Below are 12392 nucleotides of genomic sequence, written 5' to 3' on the forward strand. Positions count from 1 at the left end.
TGTAATGGTTTCGCCAGGATTCAGAAAGCTGTAGTGGAGCAGACAGGCAGCAGACCACCAGTGACCATGACCCTTCTTTGGGTACATGTTTGGCTTTGGAAAGTGCTTTGGTGCTTCTTTTCAGTCCCACCACTGAGCTGGTCATCACACTTGTCGTATACAGTCCACTTTTCGTCTCATGTCACAATCCGATTGAGAAATGATTCATTGTTGTCGCATAGAATAACAGAAGACTGTTTTACATACAGTAATGTATAGGTTTCAGTGCTATTCTGTCAGATCATCCCACCCTCTCCTTCTCCCACTGAGTCCAAAAGTCTGTTCATTATGTCGGTGTCTCCTTTGCTGCCCTGCATGTAGGATCATCAGTACCATCTTTCCAGTTTCCATATATATGCGTTAATATGTGATATTTGTCTTTCTGGCCTACTTCACTCTATGTAATAGGCTCTAGGTTCATCCACCTCATCAGAACTGACCCAAATGTGTTCCTTTTTATGGCTGAGTAATATTCCACTGTGTATATATACCACAGCTTCTTTATCCATTCATCTGCCAATGAAGATCTAGGTTGCTTCCGTGTCCAAGCTGTCATAAATAGTGCTGCAGTGAACATTGGGATACATGTGTCTTTTTTTCCTGCTGTATGATGCAGGGCACCCAGAGCTGGTGCTCTGTGACAATGTGGAGGGATGGGGTGGGAAAGGAGGTGAGAGAGGGGTACAGGATGGAAGGGACAAATGTATGTTTATGGCCAGTTCGTATTGATGTATGGCAGAAACCATCATAATATTGTACCTCCAATTAAAATTTTAAGAAAAGAATAAGAGAAGATGACACTTCAAAAATGTGTTTTTGTTTTTTTTTTTACTTTGTAGTCAGCTCATGAGGCACTCACTCACTGAGCTTTTTCACCTTTCCAGTTTGCTTTAAATGCCAAATGACTGTACTGAGGTTGACATCGAGTTCTTGCGCAGCTTCCTGTGTAGTTGTAAGAGCATCAGCTTCGATGATGCTCTCAGTGGGTTGTTGTCAACTTGTAGTGGCCGGCCATCTCACTCCTCATCTTCAAGGCTCTTGTCTCCTTTGCAGAACTTCTTGAGCCACCACTGCACTGTACATTCATTAGCAGTTCCTTGACCAAATGCTATTGTTGATGTTGTGAGTTGTCTCTGCTGCTTTATGACCCATTTTGAACTCAAACAGGAAAACTGCTCAAATATATTTTTTGTCTAACATCATTTCCATAGTCTAAAATGCATATAAACAGCTAGTAATAATTCATTAGGAAAAAGCATAAAGTGAGAAATGCATATTAAAATGATGTATAACATAACATTTATTTAAGAATGTATTCCAGTATCAAATGGCAAAGTTCAACAATGCAAAACTGTAATTACTTTTGTACCAACCTAATATATCCTTTTAAACCCAAGACTTATTTTCAAAACTTTTTTATCTTATCCATGAAAGTTTTATTTTTTTAAATTAATTTAATTGGAGGCTAATTATTTTACAATATTGTGGTGGTTTTTGCCATACATTGACATGAATCAGCCATGGGTGTACATGTGTTCCCCATCCTGAACCCTCCTTCCACCTCCCTCCCCAACCCATCCCTCAGGGTCATCCCAGTGCACCAGCCCTGAGCACCCTGTCTCCCATGAAAAGTTTTAATTTGTGATTTATTTTGCAGTATGAATGAATCTTCATTTGTTCAAGAGTAATTTCTTTACCTGTTTGTTGTTTGTTTTGATCTTGGAAATTGTGTTGCAAATATTTTTCCCTTTGTCATTTATTTCTTGATTTAGTTATTTATGTCTGTAGCCAGTTGATTTTGCTCTTTGCATTTAAATTGTTGACCCTGCAAGAATTTATTTTGGCTTCCCTGCTGGCTCAGATGGTAAAGCATCTGCCTGCAATGCAGGAGACCTGGGTTCAATCCCTGGATCGGGAAGATCCCCTGGAGAAGGACATGGCAACCTACTCCAGTACTCTTGCCTGGAGAATCCCATGGTTGGAGGAGCCTGGCAGACTACAGTCCATGGGATTGCAAAGAGTCGGGCATGACTGAGCTACTTCACTCAGAAATAAGATGGGGTCCAACTCTTCTTTTTTTCTGGGGAAATGACAGTTGTCACAAATATTTCTTGAATGATTCTTGCTTATCATGCAGTAAACTTTCATATATCTGAACTCTTTATTACTTCATTGTACTCAATACTTATATCATATATTTATAATACCTGGGTAGGCCATTACCTTTCTCCACATTTACTCTTTATAAGAAAAAAAAATTTTTTTGTGTGCTATTTTGTCCTCTTATTTTTCCACTTGAACTTTAAAATTGGGCTTTTTCTGTGCCATAGAAGTATCGAGGTGTTTTGTTACCATATGAAATTTATAGATTCAGTCTTCCATTTATTTACATAGTCTTTTGGTACCATAACATTTTATTTACATGGCTCTTAATAGATTTAAGTTTATTCCTAGGTATTTTTCTGTTTTATTACAGATGGAATCCTTGCTGATTGTTTTGTATTTAATATGAAAGGGCTGTTGGTTTCTGCATATAAATTATAACAGCTTATTGAATTCTATTTCTATTGTGATTTTTCAGGTTATTCTAAATTGGATTGTAAATTGCCATTTTGTAAATTAATAGAATTCTGTCAGAAGAACTGGAATATCTTCATTATAATTTCATCATTTCTTTGCAGTAGTAAAAGGCCAAATTATAATTTTTAAAAAACAAGCAAACATATCAGAATGAAAACAATTAGATTATTTTAATGGCCATCACTTTTATTTTTTATTTGTTCAATATTTTTTGTTTATTCTTACTTAATGTATTTGTGGGAAGTGGGGGGATTGCTTTTAAACATTCAGTTTCATTGAATGGCCCATGATAAGATCTGGCCAGTGCTGGAGATAATGCCAGACTGACTCTGTCTCTTTGGACCTGTCTTCTAAAGGTGAAGATCATTCTATGGTTGGCTTCAGTAGTAACTTTTTTTTTAGAATAGCTAAAAATGCTTTAATATGGAACTGAACCATGAGAAATGGGAATTTTGCCTTAATTTTGGTCTGAATAGTGCTAATTGAGCTAAAATAAAATAATAGTTAAATAGTGAGAGAAAGAGTGAGGGAAAAATGATTTTAGGTACAAGAAAAAATGTTAATATCGTAATTCTAACAAGTTTCAATTTGAAGATGCGCTACATAATTTGTGTACTTTATTGAGACTTTTGTCTCACATTATAGTTAACGTGGGGGCTTCCCTGGTGGCTCAGACAGCAAAGAATCTGCCTGCAATGCCGGAGACCTGGTTTCCATTGTTGGGTTGGGAAGATCCCCTGGAGGAGGGCATGGCAACCCACTGCAGTATTCTTGCCTGGAAAATCCCCATGGACAGAGGAGCCTGGTGGGCTACAGTCCATGGGGTCGCAGAGACACGACTGAGCGAGTGCTTGGTGGGCATGAATGTGGGCATAAAAGGTGTTTACTGAAGCAGTGCTTCTCAAACTTTGCTGTGCATTCTCATCGCTCATTCTGATTCTGTGGGTCTGGAGTGGGCCCTGAGGTTCTTTATTTCTAACCAGTTCTCAGATGATGCTGGTCCCAGACCATGCTTCAAGTAACCAGGTACTAAATGACCATCACTTTGATATGGTTTTTAGATAAGTTGAACTATGTAAACTAAACATTAAACAGATCCCATTGATCAAATGTATCATTCTTTTTTTTTCTATTCCATAGATGGTTTCCCTGCTTATTAGAAATGCTGCATTTACTGACTCAGTGTGGTGTCCTGTTACTAGTGCATACGCCCTACCTCAAGGAGCACGATGACACTCTGCCACCCTCTTCCTCCCATCCAAATTTCAAATCTGTGACACTTCAATTCATGTAATTTCTTAAGACTGGGTGGTGGTTCTTCACCTGCGTAGGTGTTGTTCTTCACCTGTCTTCACTTCCCATCTTTCAAGATCCACTTCAGATCCTAGTTTTCGGACATCTGTTTCAGCTGCTTTAGCCCACTCTGAACCATCTTTTCTCTAACCTTTTACTGTCTTTTACAATCAGTGTTTTACTTCTGTCTCTTGGTTTGCTTCCCTAGTTAGATTGTAGACCAACTAAAGGTAAAGGCCTAGCTTGGGGACATTGTGCCTTCCCTTTATGACCTCTTTTCATGATATCTAAGAAACAGTTTGGACACTGTCTCTGAATTTGTAAACTTTGCTCTAAAAACCTGTTTCTATTCCTGTGTTCTTTGTATCAGTGAAGACCAAAGATCTTAGAGTCAAGGGGAAATCCAGTCTTTTAGTAAGTCCAGTTGCCTTTATCTCCAAAGCATTTCATGAATCCGTGCTTTTCTCTTCCTCCAGTCTAAGCTTACCAGCAGCTTTCACAGACCAACCTAGGAGGCTATGAACTAACCTGTCTGTGTCCACTCTGTTGCCCCTTCCAGTCCGTTCTCACCACTGTAGTATAACTCCAGTCCATCATGTATGCTAGTGTCTCCAGAATTGTCTTTCATATGCTGCCTTTCTTTGTCTACTCCAATTTATAAACCTTATTTTATCCAGGGACAAGTCACTATGTTTTTCTGACCGAGTGTTCCCTTTACACTTTGCCTGAAAGAAAGTGAAAGTGAGACTCTCAGACCCCGTGGACTGTACAGTCTATGGACTTCTCCAGGCCAGAATACTGGAATGGGTATCTGTTCCCTTCTCCAAGGGATCTTCCCAACCTAGGAATCAAACCCGGGTCTCCTGCATTGGAGGCGGATTCTTTACCAGCTGAGCCACCAGGAAAGCCCACTTTGCTTAGTTAGTCCCTTTTTACCCTTCAGAATAACAAGTCAAGATTCCTTCACTTGGGAAAGTATTCCTTGATGCTTCCCTGGAACCAGAGAGATTTTTGAAGGAAAAACAAAGCAAATGAACAAACCTTTGACGGCATCTCTTTGCTTTCAGCATAAAGCAAGATCGGCACTTGGTCTGGCCTTCTGTCTATATCTGTTAATCGTTTGTGTGTTATCAGTTGTTAAAATCACTGATGTTTGAATTAATTCTTTTTGTTTTAGTAGGCCTCTATTAAAAACACAGCAAACAAAACCAGCCTACCAAAACTACTTGTTAACAAAGCAGAAAGACATTGATTGGTCCAATCACTTTAAAACACTAGGACTTAATAGGGGTGAAAATCAGTGTTAATTGGATATTATGGATTTATTTTTAATGATTTTTTGTTTATTTAAAAAATAAAAGCATGCATACAGTGAAATATAAAACTATGTCTTTAAATAGGTTTGTTATCATCATTTAAAAGTTAATAGACTTTGTTTGAAGAAGGCAATGGCACCCCACTCCAGTACTGTTGTCCGGAAAATCCCATGGATGGAGGAGCCTGGTAGGCTGCAGTCCATGGGGTCTCGAAGAGTCGGACACGACTAAGCGACTTCACTTTCACTTTCCACTTTCATGCATTGGAATAGGAAATGGCAACCCACTCCAGTGTTCTTGCCTGGAGAATCCAAGGGACGGGGGAGCCTGGTGGGCTGCAGTCCATGAGGTCGCACAGAGTCGGACACGACTGAAGCGACTTAGTAGTAGTAGACTTTGTTTTATCACCTTCAGGTTTACAGAAAAGTAATGTGTTTTTATATCTAATAAGTCATCAAACCTAAGGTTACCTAGATTTTGTCCTGTGTTATTTTCTAAGAGTTTTATAACTTTGTATCTTGCATTTCTGTGGTCCATTTTAAATGAATTTTTGTGAAAAGTTTAAGGTCTGTAGATTTCTTTTTCTTTCTTTCATACATGGATATCCATTTGTTTCGATACCATTTGTTGAAAACACTGATCTCTTCATTGAATTGTCTTTGCTCTTTTGTCAAAAGACTGCTTGACTATTTGTGTGTGGGTTTGCTTTTACATTCTTCCAATGATCTATTCTTTTACCAGTATTATACTGTCTTGATTACTGTATCTTTTTTTTGGTGGGGGGGCACTTTTTTTAATTGAAGGATAATTGCTTTACAGAATTTTGTGGTTTCCTGTCAGACATCAACAAGAATCAGCCATAGGTACCATTTCACACCAGTCAGAATGGCTGCAATCCAAAAGTCTACAAATAATAAATGCTGGAGAGGGTGTGGAGAAAAGGGAACCCTCTTACACTGTTGGTGGGAATGCAAACTAGTACAGCCACTATGGAGAACAGTGTGGAGATTCCTTAAAAAACTGGAAATAGAACTGCCTTATGATCCAGCAATCCCACTGCTGGGCATACACACTGAGGAAACCAGAAGGGAAAGAGACACGTGTACCCCAATGTTCATCGCAGCACTGTTTATAATAGCCAAGACATGGAAGCAACCTAGATGTCCATCAGCAGATGAATGGATAAGAAAGCTATGGTACATATACACAATGGAGTATTACTCAGCCATTAAAAAGAATACATTTGAATCAGTTCTAATGAGGTGGATGAAATTGGAGCCTATTATACAGAGTGAAGTAAGCCAGAAGGAAAAACATAAATACAGTATACTAACGCATATATATGGAATTTAGAAAGATGGTAACAATAACCTGGTGTACGAGACAGCAAAAGAGACACTGATGTATAGAACAGTCTTATGGACTTTGTGGGAGAGGGAGAGGGTGGGAAGATTTGGGAGAATGACATTGAAACATGTAAAATATCATGTAAGAAACGAGTTGCCAGTCCAGGTTCGATGCACGATACTGGATGCTTGGGGCTAGTGCACTGGGACGACCCAGAGGGATGGTATGGGGAGGGGGGAGGGAGGAGGGTTCAGGATGGGGAACACATGTATACCTGTGGCAGATTCATTTTGATATTTGGCAAAACTAATACAATTATGTAAAGTTTAAAAATAAAATTAAAAAAAAAAAAGAAAAAAGAAAAAAAAAAAGAATCAGCCATAGGTACACCCATGTCCTCTCCCTCCTGAACTTCCCTCCCCACCCCACCCTTCTAGATCGTCACAGAGCCCCTGATGAGTTCCCTGATTCATACAACAAATTCCCATTGGCTGTCTGTTTTACATATGGTAATGTAAATTTCCATGTTACTCCCCATACATCTCACCCTCACCCTCCTTCCCTGCCCCCATGTCCTTCGGTCTGTTCTCCACCTTTGTTTCTCCATTGCTGCCCTAAAAATAAATTCATCAGTACCGTTTTTCTAGATTCCATATACATGTGTCAGTATACCATATTTATATTTCTCATTCTGACTTACTTCACTCTGTATAATAGGCTCTAGGTTTAGTAACTGGTGAAGTTGAATGGAGAGTGTCAGTCTCCTCACTTTATCGGTATTGTTTTGTAGGTATTTTCTTGAAGAGACCTGTAGTCTTTCCCTTTCTACTGTTTTCCTCTATTTCTTTGCATGGTGACCAAGGCCATCCCCAAGAAAAAGAAATGCAGCAAGGCAAAATGGTTGTCTGAGGAGGCCTTAGATAAATGATGGAAAAAAAATTTATATAAATATGGAGAAAGCTACTAGATACTGGAAAAATTTTTTTTAGAGTTAAGAGTAGGCAGATAGTATGGAATTCCAGAATACCAGAATATGCAGAGAACTGGAATAACCTAGAGACATAGTTAGAAAAGGATGTGTCAGGCAGTGGTCTTGTAGTAAAACACATGAGTCATGGAGATGAGTGATGCAAGCAATCAGTGCTTCTCATTCTCTCTTAATTCCACATTTCAGAGTCCCAAAGTCCTGAGATGATAGCCAGTTTGCAAATGTTTACAGGCTATTCCAGTTGGATTTCTTTGCAGTGAAATTTTCTTGTTCCACAGCTCTTGGATAAGCACAAGAATACGGAGAGCATGGTAGAGCTTCTGGACTTGTATCAGATGGAGGACGAAGCCTACAGCAGCCTTGCAGAAGCCACAACTGAACTCTATCAGTATTTACTGCAGCCGTTCCGAGACATGCGGGAACTTGCTATGCTACGAAGACAGCAGATCAAGGTATTTTTCTTAAAACCTAAAATGTTACGTACCTATTTCGTAGTTCTCAGTCTGGCTGGCTATGCATTTTAATTATTAGAGGAGCTTTTATAAATGTAGATATCTGGTCCATTGTTCCCAAAGATGCTAGTTTGGTAGTTTTGTGTTACACAGAGCCTGAATACCTCATTTTAAAACCATCTGGAAAGGTGACTGTGCTGAGTGGGCAGGGTTGAGAGGACCTTGTCTAGTCTACTCTTAGACTTCTTTAGCAGGAGTTTTGGGAACATATGTTTTGGGAGGACCTTTTTAAAAGTTACAAGGCTTTAATGGTAGAGCTTTAAACTTCATGACATTTTATTTTTGTGTGTAAAGTAATACTACATTTTTTGAGGTGAGTGTTAAGGGTTTGGTTTTATAGCTGACTTCAAATCAATGTTGCTGTTTAATTCACATGAAAATATTGCTGAACTAGGATATTAAAATTTTTTTGCATAATGGGTTAATTTGGAGCATTATTTAATACATTTATATGTGAGAAATTATTAATTATTCTGAGAACCTTATGCTTGGGGGCAAGAATGAGTGTGTATTTGAAAAAATATAACAAAGTAAAGCATGTCTGTGTTTCTTATTCCCTTTAATGAATCAACATGGAGCCATACAGACCATCATATAGTTGATGTTGTTCGCCTTTATTAATAATTTTGAAAAATATGGGCATTTTGGAAAAAAATGGCAGTTTTATCATAAACTTGGCATTTTGGTTAAGTGATAAATAGTAACTAAGACTTTTTAGGCACTACAGTTTCCTTCAATTTTTAAAAATGAACTGTAGAATTTTTGCCCATTGAAAACTTGACTGGAAGGCCAGGGATGAACTAGAAGACATGGAGGCCCCATCTTCTTCTAAACTAAGTTGCAGTGCAGAGCAGTCATACTCTACACAGCTGAACATTGACTATCAGAGTCTATGTGAATTTTTGCCTTCATATTATTAATATATCATGATTTGTATAGGAGAAGGAAATGGCAACCTACTCCAGTACTCTTCCCTGGAAAATCCCGTAGACAGAGGGCCCTGGTGGGCTGCAGTACATGGGGCCACTAAGAGTCGGAGATGACCGAGCAACTTCACTTCCACTTTCATGCATTGGAGAAGGTAATGGCAACCCACTCCAGTGTTATTGCCTGGAGAATCCCAGGGACGGGAGAGCCTGGTGGGCTGCCGTCTATGGGGTCACAGAGTCGGACACGACTGAAGCAATTTAGCAGCAGCAGCATGATTTATATTGAGTATTAACATTAGCAAATTGATTGAACTGCCATGTCAGACTCTGTTGTCCACTAGCATCACTTACTACTCCATTTTTTTCTCCTGGGAAGCAGAATATGGGTGAGGTGGACAAGACAATGTATTTTTTAAACTGATAATATTTTCAGAGGTAAATATGGTATTTTACTGCATTGGTCCTCTGATGCCTCTCAACTATAATGATGAGCTAGAAAGAGAACAGGAACAAATTTGTGCCAAAAATTCAACTACTTAGATATGGACACATTTCTTATAGAAATACAAATTGTCAAAATAGGTTCAAAGGAAAATAGAAAAAATTTGGTAGCTCGATATTAACAAAGTTGAATTCATAATTTAAAACCTTGAGGTAAGCATTATCCAAATCAAATGACATTACAGAGAAAAAGAAAACTACAGATGAATATCCTTTATGAATGTAGATGTAATAATCCTTAATGTAATATTGAAAAATAGGATTCAGTAATATACCATGACCAGGGTTTATCTCAGAAAGACAAGATTGGTTTAACATTACAAAAAGTAATCAATGTAACTCACAATATTATCAAAGAAAAAAAATCAGTGTCTGTGGGTGCATAAATGCATTTGATAAAGTTCATTGCCCATCCATGGTAAAATTTCAGCAAAGTAGGCAGAGAAGGGAACTTCCTTGACCTGACAAAAGTGAAAGTGTTAGTCAGTCAGTTGTGTCCGACTCTTTGCAGCCCCATGGACTGCAGCCGGCCAGGCTGCTCTGTCCATGGGATTCTCCAGGCAAGACGACTGGAGTGGCTAGCCATTCCCTCCTCTAGGGGATGGATCTTCCTGACCTGTCTCTTGCATTGCAGCAGATTGTACTGTCTGAGCCCCTAGGGAAGCCCATCCTCCACCTGATAAAGGGTATTACGTGGAGCTCATTTAACATCGTGTGTGATATGAGTGATTGAGTTCTTCCCCCACTAAGATGGGTAACTAGACAGAATTGTCTGCTCTCACAACTTGTGTTCACTATTTCTCAGGCATTGGGGAAAAAAGTAAAGCTTTTTGTAATTCATAGATTATGTGATCACACATGTGAAGAATAAGAATCTAAAAAAACCACTGGAAATAATCTAAGTTTAGTTACAAGGTCAGGACTTAGAAATTCAGTTGTATTTTCTGTCTTCCAGAAATGAAACTGAAACAGAAACTTTTAAAAATGCTTGAAATGTTTAAAGATAAATTTTATAAAATCTATTAAAGGACTGTATACTGAAAAATTATAAAATTTTGCTGAGAGAAATTAAAGCATACCTAAATAAATGGGAGATAGACCATGGTAATAGATTGGAAGAAAATCTATTAACAGTAGTCAGTTATATTCACATGTCAGCTCTCAGTGGATCTGTAGATGCAAATTAAAATTCCAGTAGGGTGGAATTTAAAATAGACCTGTGGTTACATATTCAGTTAGTTTTTCAAAAAGGTACCAAGGCAGTTCAGTAGGGGGAAAGAATAGTCTTATCAACAAATGCTGCCAGAAGTGGATATCTATATAGAAAAAATGAACCCTAGTCTTCCTTATGTTACACCATACACAAAAATTAATTTGAATACATCTTAGACTAAAACATAAATCTTATAATATAAAACTTTTATAAGCAAACTGCGAAAGGTTTTACAGTCTTTGGGAAGGAAAGGCAAATGTTTTTTTAGATACAATGCAGAAAACTTGGGCCGAAAACTAATAAAAAGAATGATAAATTGGACTTCACTAAAATTAAATATTTTGCTATTTGAAAGATTAAGGAAATGAGAAGGCAGGCCATACACTGAGACAAAATAACTTGTAATATCAATATATCTGAGAAAGGAACTATGCAACTCAGTAAGATAAAACCCCCAAATTTTCAATATGAGCTAAATATTTAAAAGGACACAAAGAAATGGCCAATAATCACATGCAGAGATGCCCAACACACTCACCAAGGAAATACAGATTGATACCAGAGTAGGACACTGTACACACTCACCTAGGAAATACAAATTGATACCAGAGTGCAACACTGTACATACTCACCTAGGAAATACAGATTGATACCAGAGTGTGACACTGTACACACTGATTATTCAGGTGAGTGTAATGGAAATATTTTGGCCCTCCCAAATAGTAATGAGGATGTAGAGTAACTGGAATATTCATACATTGCTAATAGGATTTTAAAGTGGTACAGCCACTTGGGCAAACAGCTTGACAATTTCTTCAAAAATTAAACATATACAGTTAATCTTTGAACAGCCCTTGGGTGTGGTTCCAGTACCTGCCATTTATACCAGAATTCTCAGATGTTTAATGGCAAAATAGCTTTCCAGATCATGGTTCCCCATCTGTGGATTCAGCAACAGCAGATCTTACAGCACTGTAATATTTGTCAGGGAAAAAAATCTGCATAGAAGTGGACTCATGCAGTTCAAACCTATGTTGTTCAAGAGTCAACTGTACGTATCTTACAACTCAGCTGTTTGTCTCCTAGTTACCTATACAAGAGAAATGAAAACATCTGTTCACAAAAGAAAAAACTTGCCAGTGTTTGTGCCAACTGGATTCCTGGTAGCCCCAAACTGGAACAGCTCAAATAACCATCAATAGGTGAATGAGTAAATAAAATGCGGTATTTCCATATGATAGAATAATATTCGACAATGCAAAGGTGGTCTTCCCTGATGGCTCAGTGGTGAAGAATCCACCTGCCAATGTAGGAGACGCAGGTTAAATCCTTGGGTCCGGAAGGTCACCTGGAGAAGGAAATGGCAACCCACTCCAGTATTCTTACCTGGAAAATTCCATGGACAGAGGAGCCTGGCGGGTTACAGTTCATGGGTTCGCAGTCAGACATGACTTAACAGCTAAACAACAACATAAGACACAGCAACAGAGACACACCTCAAAGTCATGCTAAGTTGAAGAAGCCAGATACAAGAGAATATATACTGTGTGAAGGGATGAATGGCAAGGTGGTACTGGAATATTTTGGAGGTGACAGAAATGTTTTGTATCATGATTGTAGTGGTGGTTTCTTGGGTTTATGGCAATCAAAACTCATCAAATCACGTACTTTAGA

The 12392-nt window shown here is 38.4% G+C and overlaps 1 protein-coding gene across 1 annotated transcript in view; it reads left to right on the top strand.

The window, feature by feature from the left end:
• The window catches only part of JMY (junction mediating and regulatory protein, p53 cofactor), an 81485-nt gene that overhangs the window by 20489 nt on the left and 48604 nt on the right, over positions 1 to 12392 (top strand). The window contains exon 2 of the mRNA XM_070796878.1: positions 7842 to 8015. Coding sequence (XP_070652979.1) covers positions 7842 to 8015 — 174 coding nt within the window. The remainder of the gene's footprint in view (positions 1 to 7841; positions 8016 to 12392) is intronic.

The sequence above is a fragment of the Bos indicus genome, chromosome 10 (assembly GCF_029378745.1).
Source record: "Bos indicus isolate NIAB-ARS_2022 breed Sahiwal x Tharparkar chromosome 10, NIAB-ARS_B.indTharparkar_mat_pri_1.0, whole genome shotgun sequence".
Taxonomy (NCBI): Eukaryota; Metazoa; Chordata; class Mammalia; order Artiodactyla; family Bovidae; genus Bos; species Bos indicus.